The sequence below is a fragment of the Misgurnus anguillicaudatus genome, chromosome 7 (genome assembly GCF_027580225.2).
Source record: "Misgurnus anguillicaudatus chromosome 7, ASM2758022v2, whole genome shotgun sequence".
NCBI classification, from domain to species: Eukaryota; Metazoa; Chordata; class Actinopteri; order Cypriniformes; family Cobitidae; genus Misgurnus; species Misgurnus anguillicaudatus.
In genome coordinates, this window is record NC_073343.2 from 36,823,460 (window position 1) to 36,848,815 (window position 25,356).

The 25,356-nt window shown below is 35.4% G+C and overlaps 2 protein-coding genes across 3 annotated transcripts in view; both read right to left on the reverse strand.

Moving 5' to 3' along the window:
• Window positions 1-3,725, reverse strand: part of LOC129418043 (pleckstrin homology domain-containing family G member 3) — a 32,419-nt gene extending 28,694 nt beyond the window's left edge. The window contains exons 1-2 of the mRNA XM_073869178.1: window positions 3,247-3,725; window positions 3,121-3,169 (exon numbers count right to left, since the gene is read on the reverse strand). Of these exons, the coding sequence (XP_073725279.1) occupies window positions 3,121-3,169; window positions 3,247-3,249 (52 nt within the window). The 5' untranslated portion in view covers window positions 3,250-3,725. The remainder of the gene's footprint in view (window positions 1-3,120; window positions 3,170-3,246) is intronic.
• Window positions 3,726-13,998: 10,273 nt separating this feature from the next.
• On the reverse strand, window positions 13,999-25,155 carry spint1a (serine peptidase inhibitor, Kunitz type 1 a). Of its 2 annotated transcripts, XM_055172972.2 has the most exons (12): window positions 25,015-25,155; window positions 23,596-23,736; window positions 22,812-23,266; window positions 21,449-21,606; window positions 20,717-20,858; window positions 16,931-17,101; window positions 16,615-16,650; window positions 16,361-16,492; window positions 15,425-15,475; window positions 15,159-15,329; window positions 15,008-15,067; window positions 13,999-14,909 (listed from the first exon to the last, which is right to left on the reverse strand). In XM_055172972.2, the coding sequence occupies exons 3-12, from the start codon at window positions 23,221-23,223 to the stop codon at window positions 14,725-14,727; spliced, it is 1,518 nt and encodes a 505-aa protein (XP_055028947.2). In that variant the 5' UTR covers window positions 23,224-23,266; window positions 23,596-23,736; window positions 25,015-25,155; the 3' UTR covers window positions 13,999-14,724. The 2 variants fall into 2 exon arrangements, with proteins under 2 accessions (XP_055028947.2, XP_055028948.2); XM_055172973.2 differs by lacking the exon at window positions 23,596-23,736 and having other exon boundaries at window positions 25,015-25,102.
• Window positions 25,156-25,356: the final 201 nt, after the last annotated feature.

A 25,356-nucleotide genomic window follows, 5' to 3' on the forward strand; every position in this document is an offset into this window, starting at 1 on the left:
CCGTGGTATAACATGAACTAATACACACTTACACACCAAAGGAAATGTAAAATCGTGAATCGGACAATAGGTGCTCTTTAATATCTTGTGTCTGTGCCATTGTCCTGTCAATCATCACGCTGTCTCACATCATCATGTAACTCCAGCAGCTCTGTATTTGTATGATGTATGGAGCAGATGCACCTGACTTTATAACTGCGCAGCTCGAGCTGTTGCAATGAGCATGTGATGTCACAGACCAAACTAATCGATAATGAAGAGGCTAGTCTCATTGGTGAATTCATGAGCTTTTAAAGTCAACATCTCTGCACAAGATTCCTTTAAAGCTCAAATTCATCCATTTTCATTTGGGTAAGATTTACTCAGGAATGTTTCACACACACACACACACACACACACACACACACACACACACACACACACACACACCAAAACCAAACCATAACAGACCAAGACTGGGAAAGGTTTCTGATAAATCTGTGACACCATCTCTCTATAAAACAAAAGACTTCTTGTATATCAGTAACAGATACAAATCAAAGAAAAACAGAAAATACAAAACAATGATTGAAATCTTATGGATTCATAAATAAAAACACATCCAGGTAGAAATAAACGGAGGAACACATACTGTATAATATTTCTAAACAAATGAATCTACTCAAATACTGACAACCCTTTTGAACATTGGTCTCTGTTTGATGTTTAGATATGAACAGCACACACGGCCTGTGGAACGTCACAATCCCAATCCCACTCATCCGTATGCCAACAGACAAACATCATCACTCTCCAAAACTTCCAAAATAGGTCAAGAGAGAGTCCAGTTCACTCCTGAAGGACTACAACACAGGATTTGTTCAAGGAAAACCGAGCAAAGAGGGAGAGAGAGAGACAGAAGATGGCGTTTCTCCTCTCTTGGGCTCTTGTTTACAGCGTTTAGGATCTGTGCCAGGACCTGGAGCCAAACTGGCACACAAGTCTATTTTTCAGATTTGCAATATGACGTCCCAAAACTACATTTCTCCATTACACAACATTTCCACACTGACTGTTCTGCCACACTAGAGCCGACGAATCACATTCATCCGACTCTGTTCACAGACATTCCTGCTGTCGTTTTGGCAGAGCAGAGGACGGATGGAGGCCAAACTTGAGCTCACCGCCCAAAACGGAGAGCAGAAACCAAATACATATCTAATGTAAAAAGAATTTAAAAAAAATGGGGTGGGACTCTATTGATAAGATCCAGTAATCAACCATCTACAGTAGAATACCCTAGCAACCACACAGACACCGCATAGCAACGGCATGACAACCATCCAGAGCAAGAGATCTGAACAGGTAAATAACTCTCACAGTAAAAGTAGATACCTAGCCTTGGCCGATCTTTTCCATAGATCTCCAAGATCACCTATACAGATCATTGGGGGCGGGGCAAACGTTTGCTTATTTATTTCCTAATGTATCAATGACAAGCCACTGGATTGAGTGAAAAAACAGAAAGGGTTTTACTTTTATGGCAAACATAGCTAGAAAATACTTGTGTGACCACAACGAGCAATCCGTCAGCAAGCAACATCAACATAGTTACTCTCAATTCAAACCTTAAAACAGTAAAATAAACTATTGATGTAATTCGAATTCACTCATTGAAGCCCATGTGTTGTAAACTGCGCACAAAAAAAAAAACGAAAACTAAAATCTCGTGCGTGAGGAAAAATTGAGCTTTTTCTTGCATGAGAAAAGTTTAGGTTATGCGCTAATGTAGATGTGAAACTATGATGAGCACATTATAATGATAATATACCAGGGCTGTCAATCGATTAAAATATTTAATCTAGATTACTCACGTCATTGCCATGAGTTAAGTCTTGATTAATTCTTGATAAATTGCAACTTTAACACTTTGGCTTTTTTTAAATTCAGCTCTATTTTTTTACATTTTTGATTAAAAAAGTATTGCAATGTATCGCAACATGCAATGTATTGTATTGTATCGTGACGCATGTATCGTATCATGGCCCATGTATCATGATATGTATTGTATCGTAAGGCCCTAACCAATATATGTTAAACTTTTTTCTTTCTTTTATTGTTTGATTGACATTAAGACAAAACGTTTTAAGATCTACTGTAATTCTTGTCAAAACAGTTCATTTTAAAACGGTAATTCTGTCTATGTTTGCATATATCGGGGTCGCGCACCAGTGTGCCAGCATCAGATGTGTCAGTCAGCAGGAGGAAGATCGTTTTCAAGTCTTGTCGCTCTTAATAACTCTTTTAACATCAAGCAAGTCATGCACTTTATTTTCTAATTCCTGCGAGTTTTAAAACCGAAACCAAAATCTTGTGGAAGTGGATGCACGCATCATTTGTATTAGTTAAGCATTTAGGACAGTACACCTCTAAGAAAACGCACAAATAAAGTTAATTTTAGGCGTTTGATAACTATTTACTGTTAAGGCTGCATCTCAATTCATCCAACAACATGTTAGGCCAAGGGTCAAACCAATCGTTAAAATCAATTTAAGTTAATGTGTTATTAACATTTTAATTTTGACAGCCCTATAATAATTTAAAAACATTCATGGGCAAACAAGACAAATACTGTCAATAGCATGGTCTAAGGTTATCAGCGACCAGCAAATGTCTGACTTATTGTGAAATATGAGCAAAGAAAGCTGTAAAAAAACTGTTTTTCTGTTGAGCTTTATAAAATAAACAAAAATACACTTAAAGTGAAATAAAAGTTTTTTCTCTACACATGCCCTAGAACTGTTTATGAGTAAAAAATCTCTGAAGTATATTCCCATTGATATTAACATTTTCTGAGCACACCAAGCTGACTAGAAACATGATGTTGATTAGTCATAACTTCCAGTTACACGGGAGGATAAATATGAAGTAACAAAAAGCCCAAAATCCCCCTAATCATTCATCACAATGAATAAAACCAAAGACTATAGTTCTGTTGAGCTACACGAAATAGAAAGTGGCTTTAAGGAAATAGTTCAACAATAGAAACATCTATATGATCCACAATCAGGGCAATAATGCAGACGTTTGAATTGACTGGAGAGGCTAAAAGGCTGAACTGGTATTGACGGATGTTCTTACCTTCTCCCATTAGGCTTCTGTTGGAGTCTCCTCTCATCCCCTTCACACACTGAAACACAACACACACCTCATGAATACACAACTCACACAAACACTTTGAATACATTATAACATTGCTTTACTAACCATCACTGTGCCTTAAATAAATATTGTGTTAGGATGATTGATCCTGTGTCAGTTCAACAGCGAGATAAATGTGAGACTTCAGCTTTACTGCTGCCCTCGGATTTGCCCTCTGCATCCAGCCGAACAGTTGTTGAGTCTTATCAGTCAGACGGAGGAAAATTCCAACCATTCCGTTGGAAATCCTGAATCAGTCTTCTGTACTGGATCGTGCCAGTCGCTCGCCAACGTAACATCAGATATGAGACACCAGCAGACTTATCTAAACTAAAGCTCCTCTATTTACCTTCTAAAACCATAAAAGCCCTGGCCTAAATCCAACAGGAACTGAGTAAAACACAACACATAAGACAACACACAGACATGACAAATGTATTTATCAGCCCTACAAGTGCCTGTCTTTTGAAGACATTTCACCTTCGGCTTATAAAGTCCTGCTAACTCTCACATAACCAGAGCTTCAGACTGATGGCAGAACGTCTGGACTCCATAGTCTGAAGACCACCTAAGAGCTGAGATGTAAAGCAATCAATCACAGTTCAGCATGACACACACACACACACACACACACCTCTCTGAAAACACTCACAACTCAACCAATCAGATGAAGACTTTGAAACTCATGAAGTGTTTTTTTAGTTTGTCTTATGCAGCGGACATTCAACCAACAATCCACAAAAGTAGTGTCTCAGGTTAAGATTAGATTAACTAAGTCAATGTTACAGATGTTTATGCGTCTCATGTTGACATAATGAGATACTATAGCGGTTAAACAGTGTTTTTTACAGTATTGTAAGTTCCTATCTCAGCTCCTCACATTAACAGCGGCTTAAAACGGAGAACTAATTCATTAATCCTGAACAAATCTGATTCTGTCATTGAGAAACAGGATCAGAGATCAAAGCAAGATTCTTCCAAGATTAACAGAGACAAAGTCAAGATCACAGTCATGGGAAATCCAGAAAACATTACATATGAATGAATGGATTTACTACAGACGAACTGAAGAAACATCACAATCTCTTTCATTTTTAAACACAACAACAAAAAAAATGTTTTCCCAGTGAAATTATAACTAACTTAACTTATTTTGTGTTATTTTGGCTAAACGTTGTGGTAGGCAATAATGAAGACATTGGACTGGAAATATTTAGAATTTAACTTCTTGTATATTGACCATGTCTATGTACAGTCCCATATAGTGGATACGTAAGAAATAATTGACGACGGGCCATTTCATTTTAAGAAAATAATTGCCAAAGTGGTAATGCGGCACAACGCGAAGTGGAGTTCCAAATAATTCAAAGGACCGGAGTCAATTATTCCTCTTATACCACAAACATTGCTCTGGTGCCTATTTTTAAGATATTTGACAAGTTAGGTGTGCAGTTATCAAAAAATAATGCATTTCTTAACCAGTCAGAATACAGCATTGAACAGACCCGTGGTATAAGATTGTATTAAAGTGTGTGTACACTGAATGTAAAAGCCATTAAGTGTGCTGGTATGTAAATGTCCATTTGTTTAAGAATGAGTCCAACGCCTATGTGAGGAACTTTTGTTCTCACAGCTGATAAAACGTGCCGGCTGAAATCTGACCCTTAAAGTGAACTCCTGTAATTGAGCACAGATGGAGCGGTGTAACACGGACATTAGATTTAACCACACGGATCATTTCTGCTCATTTCCTAGTTTGTGTTCTTAATTTACGCCTGATGATTCCCTGCATGATCTGAGAACAGCTTGTGAGATTACAGAGGTCTTGGGTTTGTTAACACATTTGCTTACATTTTATTTGCGTTTTAGGAAGAATATTTCTTATTTTAGAAAGAAAGCATTTGGCAATGATTACTGAAAGATCTTTTTGCCTTCATAACTTCACAAGACTGATATAAAACCAAATAGCAGATTTTTATCTGATATTAAGAGGTATACACAACAAACAGTTAATTGGAAATTGTTTATGCATTTTGGCTGCTCATTTACACAACAACAGTGGTTTAGGGTCCTGAAAACGCAAACTTTTGAACACGAGGTTTAAAGTGCAAGTTTTTGAGAATGATACCTTGTCGTCTCATAGCATAATAATAATAATTATAGCATAATAATGCAATTCTAAGAACACAACTTTTAATTTTTAAGAATATTAAGACATTGAAATGTAATATAATGTTATAAGTAAGAAAAAGAAATTCTAAATAATTCAAAGATAAATAAATATTATAAAAGGTATAGTACCAGTCATTGGTTGAGCTGCTTTTCAGAGACAGACAGAAATGGCAGAATCAATTGCCATCGACTAAAACGCTAATGACATTAATTTTTATTCAAACAAACACACATGTAAACTCATGTAAAAATATATAAAAAACACCAAGGTCAAGTTCAAAATAATTACTGCGACAGGCCTACGTATGTGTGTAAAAAATATGCAGCATTTTAGTCAAATCAACACAAATTGTTACTTTAATTTAAAAAAATTAAGTTAAACAATTTCAATTTTTTGAATTTATAAGTTAGGTTAACTATTTAAACCAAAACTGAAATAGTAAGTTGGGTTGACTTGCAAAACCAAGTTTAACTTTGTGCTGCATTTTTTTACAGTGTGTGTAGTGTTTCTTTACAGGTAACATCGCCACCTACTGACCTGACACATGTCATTACGGCGTATAAGTCATCTTCGCAGATCGATGTAAACTAGTTGTCATATGTACAAGAAAAATCTCAAAAGCATAATCGAAAAACATTTCTGTTTTTTACTACATCGTTGTCGTGTAAACATAGCCTTAAGCTGAAAGTACACTAGGGAAGTCCGCGTAGGGATCGGCTACTTTTCTTCACCTATCCTAATGTTTTTATGTACTGTAAATGTCACCAAATCAGTGCTGCCCTGACGGCCTGCTAGAGTAATAATTTGAATAAGAAATATTTGTATTGCGTATAGTGTTGATTCGAACGCGGCCATCTGTGTTTAGCCGCAGGAGTATCATTGGAAAGCTGCGCGGACGCGTGTGCGAGCCAGATGCAGACGCAGAAAAAAGTTATACCCCGGCCTTTACAGATTGAAAAAATGTTTATAACCACTAGCTACGAATGAGCAAACTTCGCTGTGGTTCATCAGAGATTTATTTGTCAGAGGATTTCATGCCATCTCGACATAAATGTTTAGGGTTGGGACGATTTATCGTGCGACTTTACTTACTATGTTTTTTAATAAACAATGGTGAAATGCCGCTATACATCCAAAGAGGGCGCTCGTGCAGACACTCAATATGCGCCGCAGAAGAACCGGTTTACATACACAGCTTGCTTTTTATGTATATCGCTGTTCTTCAAACTTTTTCAGATATTTTCATGATAATAAAGAATATTTATAATGATTATTTTTGACGAGTGTTGCTTTTTCAAATGCATGTTATAAACGACTCGAACTCACAGTGATTTTCCTACTGATCAAAGAGTCGTAGTGCATAAAAGAGCTGTGCAAACATCGCCTTTGCTATTCAGAATCAATTTCAGACAGCTATTATTAGTATGAATCATCCCAGCCTTATAAATTCCTTGGGAACAATTTATCCTCATTGGAATTTTCATTCATAAACTTAAGGCTCAATCTAGTGGAATTATCCGCACTTAAAAACAACACACACAATTTGTGATTATCACTCAGTGTTTATCCTTAAGACTTGTCAAGGGGTGTCAAGCACACAGAAACTCCTCCCTCGTGGTTCCCACACACAGTTAAAACACAAGGCGACGATTACATCCTCAATTAAAACACATCCGACAGTCAAATACTCCCTGCGCTCCAACAACCCTAAATAAACCCCAATGACCCCACGGCCTGAAACCGCTGTCTAACTAAACCCGTGGGAGAACCGGAGTGATACGCTCAGACCCGATCCGACCACCACGGCCAAAACCAGACTCCACAAACACACAGAGCTGGAAATAAAGCGCAAACGCTTAATTGACAGACGAGCACAGTGTACCGCGGTACCTTACTGCAGACAGAGACTTTATTATTTCAGCAGTACGCTCTCTGTTTATCTTGGCTGACCTCGTTTAGAGTCTCACTAATCAAACACTCGCCCCTTTCAAGAGACTTTCCCAGAGAGAGAAATAATCAGACTAACAAAACATTTACCCACTAGTACTGGAGGAAAATATATCGAATCATTTGCATTGTCAGGATAACTGTATATGCTGCACAAATTAAACACGCAACATAAATAAACGCATAGGTGTATTTCATTCTGAACACGCCTCAACTATTCTTTTCAAAGCCGCACAACGACAAAATTGAATCGACGGGCCGTTTTCATGACAACACTTTCAAGCGAAACCTGTAAAGTTTTTATGCGCAATATGTGGTTTAGCTGTTTGTTTATATGATAACTCTGAAGACAGTTTTTGATAACATTGCGTTTTCTCTGTGTAAATTACATTAACGCAAATTTGTAATAATAGTGATGTCATGCACATGCATTCGTTCAGTCTGAAGACATGTTTGAGTACAAACTTCTCCAAGAAAGTTTACAAAATTTTGCAGCTTTACAGTCCAGGGTCACTTAATCTACCCTATCGTCCATATAAACAAAACTGCTTGATGTTTAGCTGTCTTGATTGTTTATATTTATCACTTACGTATCAAGTATGTGCACAGGCATGTGGTGTTTCTTTACAAAGTAACATCGCCATCTACCGGCCTGGCATGCATAATATTAGTTAGATCTGTGTAAACGTGGTTCCAGCTTTTTTTTTAAATCCTAACATACATCTAAGCATAAAGCGTCTGACCCAGTAACACAAATACTAGATAAACCAATAAGACAACTTTTCATTTGAACAACCATCAAACTCTATAAATAAAGTTTATACATGCGCACATCACATGGACGTCGTCTGTATTACTCAATAATCATTTCCTGAAGAAAAGCAGAAACACACAACACTATTAAACTTCTCTCTAAATACACAAACTGGCATGCTCCTGCATTTAACCAAACCCTTTAAATCATAATCAACTCATAACAGAGAGATTCACAAACTGAAGAAAAGGATTAAAACTTCACTAACAATCTCTATTAATACTGAGCTCTTCATATTAGCCAGATGTTAATAAACAGACTTTTCTTTAAAGGGAAACTTCACCCATTTGCATTAAGCTTTGTACCGTTAGAACCCCAGTCATGTTTTTGAATGGTCGTGCACCATTCCCTCAGTTTCCCCTGAGAGGGGAGAAATACTGATTTCAGTGAGGCACTTCCTTCTTTCAATGATGTAAAAATCGTCATTTTGCGTCATTGAAAGAAGGAAATCCTGTATCTCTATTGAGTGTGAAAGACTACAGACACTCATTCCTCATTTTTCCAAGGTGGGGGCTATGGGTGGGACCCACTCACGCTTCAGACCAATTACAGATAAGTGGGTGGGACTTATGAAAATATACGAACACAGACCGAAAAAAAACGACCAGCCGCCATCTTTATGCTAAGCTAAGCTAAACAGAAGTTGTGGAGCGAGCCAGAATTCATGTTACAATAACAGTGGAAGTTTATCAATATTACATGGAAGAGGGTGATTTTACAAGCGTGATGCTCTAATCCGCTGTTCATTGCACCTTTATGAGCCACAATACTGCAAAGAGCTGAGGCAGATGTAGGAACAGAAGCCCGAGGAGTAGGCCGGAGCCTGGGCGTCGGCTGGGTAGAGGAGCCCGGTGAAGAAGCAGCAACCATCGGCCTCTGCTGCGTAGAGAAGCTTGCCTGTTCTCTCGCTGTGTGGCTTCTTTATAACATTTCTGCATCAGATAAGGATATGGACGTTTGTTTGGTGAAGGTTTCTATGCAAGAGAGGAACTTTGCGCGCGTTTGGAACGTTTATTTCACGGACATGTTTCGGTTTACGAGCAGACGCGCTGCGGAGTATATAAGCTTGGACGGACTCGCGCCGTTTGCTTTCGGTTGAACATTTCTGGATCAGATAAGGATATGGACGTTTGTTTTGTGAATGTTTCTGGTCGCGTGCTTATTTCAAAGACGTGTTTCGGTTTACGAGCACAAGCTCCAAGAGCTGAGGCAGCGCGTCTGTGGAGAGACATTATGCAGGGGACGCGTTTGTGTGGAGGATGCAGGGATAAACGGACGTCTGACTAAAGTGAGTGTTTATATTTTCTTTGTTATTCTAAGGTGGCATTTATATACACAATAGCATATCTGAGCGGTGTTTTATATGTCTATATTGTGAGAGCAGTGAGGCCAATAATAACACAAATGTAATTACAGTAAACAAGAGACAAAAAGAAAATTGGTAAAACTAAATAAACATTTAAAATGCATACACTTTTTTTAAGTACTTGGAAAGACATTTGTACTGTGGATCTGAAACCGCACGTTACTGTTTGAATAAGACTTTGCTACACACCAGGCCAGAGTGTTATTGTGTGTACCACAATGAACATCACGTTTAAAAGTAAATCATGATTGGTGTCTGTCAGACACAGTGGTGGTGGCTATTTTCTTTGTTTTACTAACGTGGCATTTATGTACATAATAGCATGTCTGAGCCGTGTTCCGATTAATGGGAGTGGCTTGCAGAGCTGTGCATTGTGGTGCATAGTGGCAGTTGTAGTTTTTCATACAAATGTGCTCTAAAGTCACATTTTGTCTTTTCTCTGTCAAATAGGCACAAAATTCTACATTTATGTTACATTTTGACTACAAATATGACTCACTTTCCATAAAGATTAATGTTCCTATCGGTGAAATGGCCCTTTAAGTAATAGATAATGTATAGGCTGTAGAAATAAGCCCCGACAGCGTGATAAGTTGTATCAGACTGAAGGGACTTATAAGGACCCAATTCTTACACAACTATTTACCCCATAAGTAAGGTAAGAAATATTAATTAAATATTCATTTGAAATAATTTTTAACAAATGCAGACCTTCGGAGAGGAAAACGGTTTATTATTGATAAAGATAAGACGTTCAAATGTCGAACACACTATTTGGTTTAATAATTTGTAAATCTAATATCATAAACAGGGCTCAACATAAAGGACTGCCCGATGGCCCGGGGCCACCATGAGAGACGCTCGGGCCACTAAACAGTATAACTAAAATATATTTTCTGCCTGTGGTCATTTGTCTGTATGTATTCTTATGCAATGTTACCATCGAGACTCATTTCAAGTGTTGGGAACGTTAAGTTCTCGGCAATGTCATGAGGTTTCTCTTACCTTATTGGTTGTTGTGGACACTGTTGCATGTGTTTCAGAAGTAGAGTTTACATTTAAAATTGACAATTGTCTTAACAAATGATGAATAAAATGTATATGTATACAATTATATTTGACTTTTAAATCATTATTTTAAATACGTGACACTAAAATCTTTTTGTTTTGGTGGGGTCAGTGAAAACCTGAACCACTGGCTCGACTGGGAGCAGTATAAAAGTTATTAAAAGACATATTTACATTTTTTTTGCGTGTAATATTATTAAACTGTACCTATCAAAATGATTCGCAGCATCTGTGTTATCGCATGTTATTCGTTTTCAGTGGTTGTTATCTGTGAATAAAAATCCTGCAAATGCCGCGAAATGGCCAATCAGAATCCAGCCGTGTAATAAAAAGAAATAAACATGCTATTCTGGAAGTATTGTGAAGCATTTATAAATAAAACAGATTTTCCACAGACTTGTTGATATTACGGATAAAACTAAGAGACAAAAATCACACCACAGTGTTTTATAAACTAAAGCTCATCTGAGTATCATTGAAGTACATTTGGTAAAATGTACATATTTAAAAAAACAAACAAACATTGGCATCGTTTCCAAATAACATTATAAAAACAAATAACATAGTTGTGATGTTTTATAAGTTCACTTTGGATAAAGTGGCCTTAAAAATCCCCCTCAGTTTTACTCCTCGTCTTTGTCTTTGTATTTCATCTTAAAGATCCATAAATCTCTTGGTTCAGGATTGGGTTTAGCTGTTAAACTTTTACAAATGTGAATGCTGACTTTCAAACTCTTGACCTCTAACCCAGACAAGGTCAAAGTAAAGCAGTGACCCGTCCAAACATCTACTGTGTCTCAGACTGAAGCTAAACTAAACTAAATTAACTAAACTAAACTAAAAACTAAACTAAACTAAACTAAACTAAACTAAACTAAACTAAACTAAACTAAACTAAAAACTAAACTAAAAACTAAACTAAAAACTAAACTAAACGCTCAGAGAGAATGAGAGCATGTGAACACCATCAAAGATGATAATTACCACACAAATATCATCTCATAAACAGACAAACATATTTAAAACTCTTATGTTGCTACAGAACAAGAGTTTTGTTATTAATCCCGGTCAAGTCTTTCACTATTCATCAATCAAATCAATTTAAAATAAATTCCCTTATGAATCACTCAGAACAATTAAAGAAAAGAACAACACTTACTCATCATACAAATAAATCTTGCAGATAAAGAGATACGTGCATGTTTCTAACTGATTCAATCTGACATTACAGCACAACTTCAACACACACACACACACACACACACACACACACACACACACACACACACACACACACACACACACACACACACACACACACACACGATATTATTTATATAACACATCTTCTTTACATTTCAACTAAATGTTTTACAGCATCTGCTTAATGAGATTTGTGATGACTGAATATTTCAACAAAAGTCAATCAAAGTCACCATTTTAATAAAACACACAAGTTTCACTAAGGTTACATCTCATTTGATGGCAATGTGTTTTCAAACCTGATCAAAGTTCAGATGCTCTGGACAAATATATCCTCTTTACTGAGTACACAACTTTATCAGAGACACAACATTCAGTAAACTTCATGTCAGGAATCCAGAACATTTCTAACTTATACTCATCTCAGAGAAATTCGTTTTACAACCTTTATAACATTTATAACAAGCTTTTCATTGTGTTGTTTTTTAAGACAATCATCCAGATACTGAAACATTAAAGAAGCAAAAAGTATTCACCAGAAACCCATCCTCATAAATAAACCTTTCACTTATTTGATGCAAAGCATCACGATGTTTTTAGTCAGATCATCGTTACGTGTTAATATAAATCAATCAGTATTGTTTTCAATCTGTATTTGCACTGACACATTCACAAATGTCATTAAAACAAACTTGAGAATTCACATTTAAACTTCTTCAAATCTTTCGTAACTCTGCGCATCCAACACAAATCACAAACAAAACTTTTCAGCGTGAAAAAAATCCTCACAGAAAAACCCTTAACTTACCAGTGGAGTCTCCGGTTAATTTAACTAGTTTAAAGTCCCGTCACACATTGGCAGAAGTTTATTTTCAGCGGCTGCAGTTCCGACAGACACACGCGCGAAGAGTAAAATCATTTCAACTGCACGAGCTCGCCTCACAGAAATAACACACGCGCGTGGAAGGGAGGAAACTTATGTGATGTAATGCCCTAATGGGCGGGGACTGTGGCCCGGAAGTTGATGCTGATTGGCAGGAAGCGGCAGATCCGCTCTCTTCACATACAAATTTCAAGTTACGTTTTTCTCAGTCGCTTTGGAGCATTTCTCAGATAAGAAAATATTTTTTGAAAACACTTTGTTTAACATTAATATCATCAACATTGTGCACAACATTAAAGCAAAATCTAATAGTTTTGGACAAATTGCAAATGCTTGGTAGTATCCAGATGATTATGTCAAATTCGTCTGCTGTTTGCTACATTTTCAGTTGCTTATGTCATTTTCATCAAAATACATTACTCAGTTTAGTCATACACGTCAAAACATTTAGGATTTAGTTAGAATTTAAATTAATAAGTCATGTCATGCAAAATGGTATATAAGCATGTTTTCTATAGTTTTATTGTTTTTTTGCAAATGTGAGCTAAACTTTTATCATCTTTTACAGTGTACAGTGAACCTTTCTAATTTTGTATTTTTTATTTGTACTGTAAAATGTGATTTTCCATTAAAACATTAATAGCTTGATTATTTATTTAGACATCGCTGATAATCTACAGCCTCATTCTCAGCTGTTACATTTTTTAGCACTGTTGGAATGGACCAATCACAATGGTTTGTAGTAAGACATTTATGTTTTATCGTTTGTTAAGTTTGTATGTAATTGTTTGCATGTATATGCATTTAATAAAAAGAGGTTAAATGTTTTAATTATGTTTCATTGTTAAATTAAACGTTTAATCTTAGACACATCATTATTTTACTGTCTGTACATTTCTGATAACGTTGGTGTATGTAACTAAACTCATCAATTCCCATTTAAAGGGATAGTTCACCACCCCCCCCCCCCCAAAAAAAAAAACCTGTATGATATTTTGATGAATGATGGTACGCAAACAGCTGATTGTAACCATTGACTTCCATAGTAGGAAAAATAAATACTTTGATATTCAATGGGTACCGTCAGCTGTGTGCTTACCATCAAAATATATTCCTCATCATTTATCACAATACTTCCATAATATTTGTTTTTCCTACTATGGAACTCAATGGTTTCAATCAGCTGTGTGCTTACCATCATTTATCAAAATATCTTCTTTGGTGTTTATATATCAGTAACTCTTCTAGCTGATGTCTAGAAAACATGATTTTTGTGGGATTGTGATTCAATAGCGCCCTCTGTGGACAATAAATCCGTACAACTTCATAGATTATTTATAACATTAACACGTCCACTCCACACATCTGTACACTTTAGTTTTATTTAGACTTTCAAACATCAGTAGTCCATCATGCACGTTACAGAAACACAAAATAAAAACTATGTACAAACTTGCGTTGTGGGGATAAGATTAGGCTAGATTTCATACAGTTCTGAGCATTACTGATGCATTTAGAATGACTGCCTACTAAAAATAAAACTAAATAAAACAATTTAAAAAGAAAAATGTTTCTTCTAACGTAGCTGGAGTTTACAAACATAACAATAAAGAAAGCATCATCTCAGATCTACAACCTGATAAAATCTCTCACTGCTTTAATGCAGTTTACATATCTGTAAGCTTGAATGTTAAAAGGCAGCATTAGAGATTTTCACTAAAACACATATTGCTAATCTAAAAAAAAACAAAAAAAAAAACATTAAAATAACAGTTTATCCTTCAAATGTGTGTTTCCCAAAGTAAAAGTTTTGTTAATTTTTATGGTCACATTTTTGATTTTGAAAACTAAGATCAAAATGTATTTGCTATTTCAATACATATTTACCCATGAGCACAATTCAACATGCTAAATATAAGCTAAACAAAGACTATATAGTACTCTGAAAAATGATTAAATACATAGAAAAAAACGAATCAAACCGTTGCTTGATAGTTCTCAATCTATCCACTGAAAACAAAAATTATAGCATATACACGTAGATTATTCACCTTACACACCAGCAGCATCATATAGACACTGAACTGAATTCAAATGGGTTTAGTGGTGCTGTTGTACACGAGTTTCTCAGAATAATCATAAGTGTGACCGCCGTTCACAGCGACAGTCTGATGTTTGTTTCGACCCTTCTTCTTGCCTTTCAGGAGGCAACATACAAGAACAATCAGCAAGATCGCAATGCCAATGCCCAGTAAGACCGCAATGATAATGGCAACTGGTTAGAGACAGGAAGAGAAACAGGTCATGTTACATCATTGTTACATATGGGTAGATTATTTAGTTTCCTGTTGTGTTGATAATGTTTTGTTATACCTTTATCACTGGTGCCTTCCAGTCTCTCAAACTCAGCCTTTCTTGCAAACACATCAGATTCTGAAATACAAAGATGATGTGATGATTTTACAGAAGATAAATAAAACAGAGAAACTCAAAATAACATTAAGTAAAGAGACAGTTAACTCACCGGTCACTGAGCGACATGACTCCATGCATTCTTCCTCTGTGTCAAAGTTATTTTTATTTCCAACACAACCACTAAAGGTAAAGCGTTTACAGCTGCGTTCATATGGATTATAGTACCACTTAGTGTAACTGTTAGGACAGGTTCCTGTTACTGGGGGCTCAACGCAGTGAGCTGCAAGACGTAAACATTACTTGTTAAATCAGCAGAGAAAGAAAACACTGATGAATTTATAACAGACACACATCATAAAGAAAAATATCAATCACCTTTAGAAGTATCCAAAGGAACCTGTATTAATCGAGTGAACTTATTATTTACTGTACAGGAAGAGAAGAAAACAAACAAAACACAATTTAGGGTCACAACTTTAATATGTTGTTGTGTAACTATAACACAAATGATGTTTACTTGAATGTCCTATAAACTTATTCACACTTATAAGAATCGATTAAAACGCAGAAATCTGTCACAAAGAAGCATTGACTTCACAGATAAGATTTGAGCTACAGAGGATTTAACTCTTTCTCTGCCACTGATGAATTATCTCGTTAATTAAGAGAAAACGCTTCCCTGCCAATGACGGCAATCCATATTTCCGCTATTATCCACCAGGTGGGGCTCTTACCCAACTTATAAAACACTGAAGCATTCACTGATCTAAAAACAGTAAAAACTGTTTGTTTTGATCATCGTTCTGAATCTGATGTCTAACAAAAGTCATTTACAAAAATGCAATTATCTCAATATTTGATATTTTTAAAGAAACCCAACCATGTACGAGGTGATATAAAGAGAACAAATGAAGATAGGATGAAACGTTTTTCTTTTGTTTGAAAGCAGGGGTATGTTCTTTCATTTGATATATTGTATGTTTATATATTTAAAGAAGAAGATTTTCTGGAAGGCATTAAACTTTTGTGAAAATCATAAAAAATTCTGCTGCTGTGTGGGGGGGAAAGAGTTCAAATGCACATATGATAATGGTTTTAAAAAAACAACTTTTGCAGTTTCTCACAAGCTATTGTATGACTTTTGTGTTGGGGATTTTTATTTTATTTCAACTTTAATGACCTTCATTATCTCTCAGATTTCCAGAAACAAGCAAAATGATTTTACTTAAAAACGCTGGGTTTCACAGAAAATACTCTTATCGGCTTGATGTTTACGGTATGAATGTATAGATGAATGTTTAATATTCTTACAGCTGGAGCACTGAGCCTCATCTGATCCATCACTGCACTGTGTTTCTCCATCACATTCAAGATCTTTATCAATACAGCAGTTATTTGAACACATGAACTGCTCTGAATCACAGTCCTCATTACACTTTTCACCTGTCGTCAGAAAAAAAACATACAGATAAAACACACAAATGAGAAGTTCTTCACAAACAAACAATCTCCGAATAGCTCTGAAACACAAACATGTCATTAAATAAAACCTCACGAGAACTCACCAGGGATTGGACCCAATCTACCAGAATGTGTAGAATCTGTTGGAAAATAATGAATGAAACTAAATAAAACAAAACAAAACAAAAACAGAAGTTGTTTAGTCCAAGTATGATTCTGGCAAAATCATACGTCATATATCCAATAAAAATGTGTCTTCTCATTATGAATGAATATTTGGTTCGCTTCTGTTTTCCTCAGCAAGTTTCTTCTGTGTCATACTTATACTGACATTTTTCGTCATTCACCAATTAGCATTTACCATAAAGTTTGCACATCTTATTACATTCATTTGCAAACACGATCATAAAAGCTTAATACCTGAAACTTTGTCACAAGCGTTCTGGCATTCGTTGAGCGTCAGGTAGTTATTGCGATTCGGTTTGCAGCCTCCAAATTTGAACACCTGACACTTCTTAGAAGCTGCGTTGTAATGCCAGCGTTGGAACGACCCTCGGCACGGACCCTCTTTCTTAGGCACGAGACAGTGATCTGAACAGGAGAAAATAGATTAAAATTGCATTAGCAATGACAACGACCCATGTTTTTGTGTGTACTATCCCTTACATCAGGGGTCTCCAACGTGGTGTTAACATTTTAAACAATACTAAAACATATCAACAAGAAAAATAAAATAAAATCAACAAGTAAAACAAAAAAGTTTTGAGTAGACTATATCAAAAAGTAGCACTCCAGAATGTTTTATCCATTGTGGTAGACCTTGCTCACAAAAAGGTTGGAGACCCCTCCCTTACATAGACAATAACATCACAATAAAATGAATTTATTGTTAATGAAAATTTGAATGAAGGAAGTCAACATATCAGAGACTTTATCTAATATCACAGCCTGGAGATCACAGTGATCTTCTGAAAACTAACAGATGCACGCGCTTGAATGCCACACTTCAGATAAATATCATGAAATATTTACATCAGCGTCCTGAAGATTGTGTGATTGTTGACACTGAACGCAGGCTGATGTTCTCTCATTTTTGTTTTATGTCTCTTATATGCTGTATTCTGATTTGAGAAATGATTTACAGGTTTGCATTATTTTTCAATAACCACACACCTGACCTGACAAATGTCTTAAAATAACCACCAGTGCAAAGTCTGAATCTGTGGTAACCGTGGTATAAGCCGAATGATTGACGACTACGGTCCTTTAAATTATTTGAAACAGCCGGGGTGTAACGTTGTGTGCCCCATTAACAACTTAGGTGTAATTTATTAAGACTTTTTAAGAAATAAGCTAAACAATTTCAACTTGTTTTTATAAGTTGTGTCAACTTATCTCAGCTAAAAACTTAAATACTATGTTCAATTGTTTTAACTTCATGCCATATTTGTTTTACAATGTACTACTTATAATATGAAAGATATAAGATGATGATGATCTGTTTGTGATATGTTTGTATTCCTCAAACTGATACTGAATGTCAAAAGCCTCTTTTATACAGTTATTGTTAAATGATCATGCATTTACTAGAATTACTTTATCAGTAAATATAACATGTGTTGTTTAAACACGCAACAATGTTACCAGTAAGATATTATTGACACATCAGAACCAAAATATCTGTAAACTCTGTCAGAGAGCAGAAGTGGGTTATGTCTTTATATCTGCGGTCTGTATTTTTGTTGTTTCTACTTCTGTGGCAAACACTGACAGACAGTCGTGCACAGACCAAACAAGATAACTTCAAACTGAACTGTACAGAGAAAAGTCACAACACGCAACTAACACATCAGAAAGTAATGTTTGAACATAAGACAAATAGACAGTAAACAGTTTTAAACAACTGTGATGAAGAGATTTAACCGATTAAGCACTTAATGTGTGTTTGACTTCAAACAGCGTCTGGAGAGAAACTTTGGTACGGGAGATAAACACATCATCTGTGTCAGAGTGTTATGATTGGCCCTAACCCGTCAGCGCGTTCACGCATAGCATCGTACCAGTACATTAATCTTACAACCTCTCTTACTGGTAAATTGGCTGGTCTGATTTACCAGTATTTAAAAAAAGACTGTATGTGTGAAAGAGACTAAAGTTAAAGCAGTTTAAGACAGATCACATATACATGAGGCTTTCCTGCGTGCTTGTATTTTCTAGTTTAAACCTGTCAGTCACCATTATTGTGTAACCACACAGAATGTGAAATATGCATCATTACTTAAACAGAAAAACTATCGCTTGTAATAAAAACAATAAAATGACTTTCTGAGGTAAATACAAACTGTATACCTAAAACATCTGCTGTCAAATTACCACGGAAAACACATACAAAGAAACATTAAACAATGGACGTCTAAGGAATTTATGATTTATTAATGAAGTATGATTGACATGCATTCAAACATGTTTCTCTACTCTTGTAAAATGCACGGAATGATTAAGACAACAGTTAAATAAACACCAAACAAATAAATCATCTTTAAACCAAAATAAGTCTGAACAGAATTTATTTGTATATTTATCAGGTTTAAAATTTGCAAAAAGATCTTAACATCTTTAAATTCTGTGTTAAAACTCAAAACCAGTCACGCCAGTTTCACAAACCCTCAAAAGAGAAAACAGACCGATTACAACAATTTCCTGTTTCAACTGAAACAAATCACACAATCTGCCACAAACCCAAATTAGACACGCGATGATGCTTCTTCACACTTCCAAAAAAGCAAAGATTAAATGATGTGCAATTTATTTTAATACAAAGGAAAGACTAATCTGATTCTGTTACATACAACAGAAACATTTCTGTGCAGTAGAAGAAACCCTCAATGTATGCTAGACCAATAAATATTAGCTAATGACTAATCCATGTTTTCCTTCATTTTAAGGTAGTTTCAAAGCCTGTTAACAGTAGGCAAAAATGCATGACTATTTTCTTATATTTTTAAGTATAGTAAATGACTTAAAAATTTAATTTAGTTGCTAATGACCACATGTTTTATTTGAATATAATTTAGGGATGCACCGATAAATCGGACGATAATCTGTATCGGCAATTTTTCTGACTGAAAGTTTAAAAACAGCAGATGATCAGGTCAGATGATTATATCCCAGTAATCAAAAGGGCAGAAAAACCCATCAGAACTTAAATATTGTGATTATTTTGAATTGGGTCACAATGACAACAGAATTGCAGTTTGTACATTTTGCAAATTTAAGACTTCAAAACATCTTAATTTCAAAGGAGTAGAAAGCAAAACTATCGGTATCTATTAGGGCTGTCACAATTATGACATTTGGATAACAGTTAATTAATTGTGCCAATTATGACGATTAATTGCCTGTTTTAGGGCTTTGACGTTTAATTTTCATAGATTTTTTGTTTGTTCATGAAATAATTTGTACACATTGTTGTGATTATTTAAATTAAATGTTTACCTGTCAGTAAATATTAATACACATAACAAATATTTAAAAGTAATTATTTAATGAATATATCTTATAAAAACTGAAAATTCTTCAGAAGAAATCAACACTATAAAGTCTCTGAAAAGTAACTGAAAATAAAAATGAACGGACTATACCAGAACAGGCCTTAAATAGTAGGCAATCCTACTAAGGTCATAAGTACTGGACCACATGTCTGTAGTGGCTGCACAAAAATCAATTACTTACAGATTCTTTAAGAATAACATCCTTCACATCCCTAAATTTGCAATTGCTGTTTTGTAAATGTATGTTTTACCTGTCAGTTCATACTGCTTATCAAAGTTTTGCAGCATTTCTTTAAATGCATTTTTTTTCCACTGCATTAAATGGCTTTGCAATGTATCGTGTTACACTGTCAGTCAAGGAGCGCCATCTGATACTGTCTCGTTTATACAGGCGCTGCAGCTCCCCCTTGTGTTTTTTAAAGAGATGTGCAATCATTGCGGCGATCTGAAATTACCGCAATGAGGTCAAACAACTGCGACCAGACGATTATTTAATAATTGTGACAGCCCTATGGGTCATTCGAAGTAATCGAATGTCGATATAGGCACAGAAATGTTGTAACTGTGCATCCCTAATAAAAATATAGCCCATAAGAACACGACAGTGTGGTAATGATGTTAAAATATACGAGACAAAACAAACAAATGTACTCACGGAGGGACTGTTCTGGGGTCAGTACTAACACAGAAATGTCTGCTGAGTCCGTCTGTCCGGCCCCATCAGTAACAGTAAGTCTGAACTTGAACATCCCGGGAGAAAGATTTGAGATCGTCACTGCGTCCGGAAAAGTTGTTTTCTGAGAAAAGATTTTAAAGAAAGAAAAAAGATTATAGATCATGAAGTGCATTCTGGGATGTTTCTAAAGAGCATTAAAAGAGTTTTTCTTTACCATCAACATTTAACCCTTAGGGTTTGTAATGAATTTCTTTAAAACTCATTTTAAGAATTTAAACCTATAGATCAAAGGAGCGGTTTCCCAGACAGGGTTTAGACTAGTCCTAGCCGTCCAAACAAACAAAAAAACATTAACATATCTTAAAATACATCAGTGCCCTTTGTTTTGCCTCAAAATGCACACAGGTAATGTTGTTAGTAAGGCATGTTTGTTCAAACTAGTTATATTTCCTAATTAAACTGAGGCCTAGTCCTGGTTTAAACTAATCCCTGTCCGGGAAACCACCCCATGGTGTCTGAATATTTGTCTGGTTGTGTTTTAGTCTCTATCTGAATATTTGCTAATCTTCTTGTGTTCCACATAAAAATAAACATTATAAAGCTATATATCTATATTAAGACAAAACAAAGATAAAACAGGCACCAAATGGCCATGCAATCCAACACATTATGTTGATGAAGCATTAAACATCTTAATAGATCATCACATACCGTCATGACTACTGATGGGTCTTCAAACAGCATCTCCCACTCATACTTCTCAATCTTCTTATCATCATGACTCTCAATGCCGTTCAGTGTCACATCTTCTTGAGGTTGAACAACTCTGTCCTGTCCAACAACTGCGACTGGAGGTTTGTCCTCATCATCTGAAACAAAACAAACACCATCGAGTCAAAAAACATTATGCAATATCAAATAATGAGACGCCGACAGTGATGAAGTGATAAAGCAAAGCAGATCTTATGAGAGCACAATACAAGACAGATCTTGAGCTGAACTATCAGGTCATGCAGAGGAAATGAAAACCACAGACAGCACAAGAGACATTTAGACTGAAATTGGGTTACATAATGACACTGTTGACATCAGCATTATACTTTTTAACCCACATTGTAAAAAATACACAGCATTTTTGTCAAATCAACATTTATTTTGATGTTACTTTAACTTAACAAATTAAGTTGAACACTTTTAACTTATCAAAAGGCAAAACTTAAAGTAGTAGGTTAAAGTGACTTCCAAAACCAAGTTTTAACTTCATGCTGCATATTTTTACCAATGCAAAGAAAAAAAATCTTAATTTTATAAAGCCTCACACTTTAAAGGCCTCAATAAAATGAAGATGTGGTTTTTATTCAATATCTGTTAGCTTTAAGGTCATCTATAAGACACTGTGACATGACAAACTCATTTAACATCAACACACACTTTATTTTTTTCAGCACCTTTAAGGCCAGGAAGTGCCTGCCCAAAGTTTTCGTCATTTCCGAGGACAGCCATTTAACATGACATAACTTCGACATTAATATTTAACAAGACTTAACTTTAACAAAAAATAAATAATTAATAGATGTTAAAAACAATGAAAAAGTATTGCACGACTGATTCACTCGTTCCTGATGTCCTGACAAACGTCCGTCTTTAATAAGATATATTTTTCACACATCAACTGTCAATCATTTCATCGGGTCTTTAATGTGTCCCCATCTATTTTCGAATGGTTTCTGTGGTTATACGACATGCGAAATGACACACTTCTGAAGATTTTCAACAGGCCCTGACACGCAGGAGTAATTCATGCACGTGAGTCAAATAGTTTCAAACACTACATACTAAACCCTAGACATCTATACATCCTTACCTGGCACCTGTTGCTCAAGGAAATCTTAAAAAACAGACGTAAAAACATAGCCATCAACTCAACTATAATATAACATAAGCAGATGTTTTTCTTAGATCATTAAATAATCCAAGATACTATTTATTCTCGTACTATTTAATTGATTTCATTATGAAGATTAATAACATTTAAATACGCACACGTATGAACATGTACAGTTTATTTTCTTACCTGAACCTTCTTGTTCAAGGTAATCTCCAAAAACAGATTTCAAAAGATAGTTGCTGTATCTGGGCTTCTTCACAAACTGACAGACCCTCTTCTGTTTGTACAGGCAGTTGAAGATAAAGCACGAGTTGATGGTTGAGGAGTCTTCTGCCTCCTCCATCAGGGCCAGATTACAGTTTGGTTCTTTACAGCAGGCCATAATGCAATCCTCCGGCCGGGTCACTTGTGGAGAACCCAAAAATGTGGCTCCGTCCTCTACGGATTTGTTCGTCATCAACACGAAATCATCTTTTCCGTGGACGAATTTACTCATACATGTGTTCTTATCTTCAACCTGAGCCTCTGATGGACCTCCATAGAGAAACAACACCAGAACCACAGAGGGCCAGAAGATACTGAGGCGAAACAAAGTCATTCTCCAAAAACAACAACAGGCAAATCCTTTTATATACAGAGACCTGAAAAAAATTCAATTAAAACCATAAACACTCAAAAAACACTTGATAGATACAGATAGATAGACAGATATATAGATAGACTGATATATAGATAGATAGACAGACAGATAGACAGATAAATTACTTTCTTTAAACACTCCTAGTTCTGTAAAATGTAAAAATGTTTGACACAATATTAAAAATGTATGAACAATATCACGTTGAAAAGATCTTGACATTTAATCCGGTGAAACGAAGAATAAACAACAAAGGCCGCCGGGGGAAAACGCAGCACATTTTTTTGTTTTTTCCCGGACAGTAAAATGCTCATTTTAATCTTAACTTCTTACCTCTCAATCAGATATAAATGTTCCTCTTCTCCAAAGTGCTGCTATTCGTCATTGGACAAAAGTTAAAGCCGTTTAAAGTAAGTTTCGGTGAACTGGGTCGTGAAGTGTTTATTACAAGAATCCGCAGGTGTGTCCCGATACCTGCGAGAGCAGGAAGTGAAATTCAACACGTCACTGTGTAAATCCCGCCCACTAACACTGACCGCGGCCGAATCCCCGCCCCCTGGCGGTACCTTTCAGCGTAACAACAAAAACAAACAGCTTTCGTGGAACAAAACGGAACTTCCGGTAAACTATTAAAGATTTAATAACAGAAGAGTCCATTTAGAGGAGTTTATTTCTGATAACAAGTAAAATAAACAATAGGTAGACAGGTTACCTTAGTTCAAATCATAGCTAAAGTGCATCAAAGAGCTAACATCAAATATGGCAAAATATATATTTTTAAATATATTTAAAAATATATAAGAAATGGCCAAAAAAGATATTTGCGGAATATATTTACAAAATATATTTTTGGCCATTTGAAATATATATAAAGAAAATACATTTTAAAGCATTAAAAATATCTTTAGCCCCTCAATATATTTCAATCCAAGGAATATATTCACATCGCATTGGAAGAAAAACGTTGTTTATCTTATGAACCTGTAAACATAACGGGCGGTTTCCAGACAGGGATTTGCTTAAGCCAGGACTAGGCCTTAGTTTAATTAGGAAATATAACTAGTTTTAACAAATATGCCTTACTAAAAACATTTTTTGTGTGAATTTTAAGGCAAGACAAAGGGCACTGATGTATTTTAGATATGTCAGTGCAAGAAGTTTAAGTTTTGGACATGTCTTACATTTTTTTTTAGTCTAGGACTAGTCTAATCCCTGTCCGGGAAACCGCACCTACAGGTTTGAAAAGGTTAAAATTAAATATATTTTTAATTTAAAATATATACTGCATAAAATGAACTTGTATTTAGCATATATTTAAAATATTTTTGCCAAAGAAAACACATATTTTCCAAATGGAATGTAAAATTAAAAATTCATTTGAAATACATTTTAAAATATAGGTTGATATATGAAATAAAATAAATTTCCAAATTTAAAATATATATTTAATTGAGCATTACTATATACAAAATGTATGATTTTTGGCCAGAGAAATTCTTTTTTTTACAATCTTAACTATGGGCTGCCAAAGATCCCTTCACATAGCGGTGATCCATGATCGGTGTGTTTCCTCTTCTTTAGGAAACCAAAACATTTGATATTTCCAATGAGATATTTCTCACAAAGTTCAGTTTATCCTCTAGCCAGCCCAGACCATTAAACAAACAGAGCCGGATGTTAAGTTCTGTCCAGACACATAAATGACGCACATCCTATAAAACTGTATAAACATATAACTGTTTAGAAACGTACCTGTTGATGGAGCTGAGTGATGTATCAGACTTGTCTCTGTCTGATGTGTCTGACAAGACAAAACGCAGTGTCGTCTCGTGTAGGAAATCAGACTGACACGTGATGTCATGAGGTTTTTGTGGGTTTTTTGAGACTAACAAAAATGTAAACTATACAGACCTAATACTGAGCTCATTGTGTTAGATGGGTAAGAGCCGGATGTGTTTAAGGTGATAATGTTGTGTTTAATGAATGTATTTCACTTGAAACAGGATCGTGTTAATGATAAATATCGATGGGAACTTCCATTGCATGCAGTGAAATGCATCATTCACCACAAAAAGAGACCTTTGAAAGTTGCCA

What these genes read in the sequence shown, in the direction of transcription:
- spint1a (XM_055172972.2), bottom strand. Translation starts at nt 23,223, where the DNA reads ATGACTTTGTTTCGCCTCAGTATCTTCTGGCCCTCTGTGGTTCTGGTG. An exon ending in TCCTTTGGATACTTCTAAAG is followed by an intron (nt 15,330 to 15,424) that starts GTGATTGATATT and finishes TACGTCTTGCAG; the next exon opens with CTCACTGCGTTGAGCCCCCA. An exon ending in GGAAGGCACCAGTGATAAAG is followed by an intron (nt 14,910 to 15,007) that starts GTATAACAAAAC and finishes GTCTCTAACCAG; the next exon opens with TTGCCATTATCATTGCGGTC.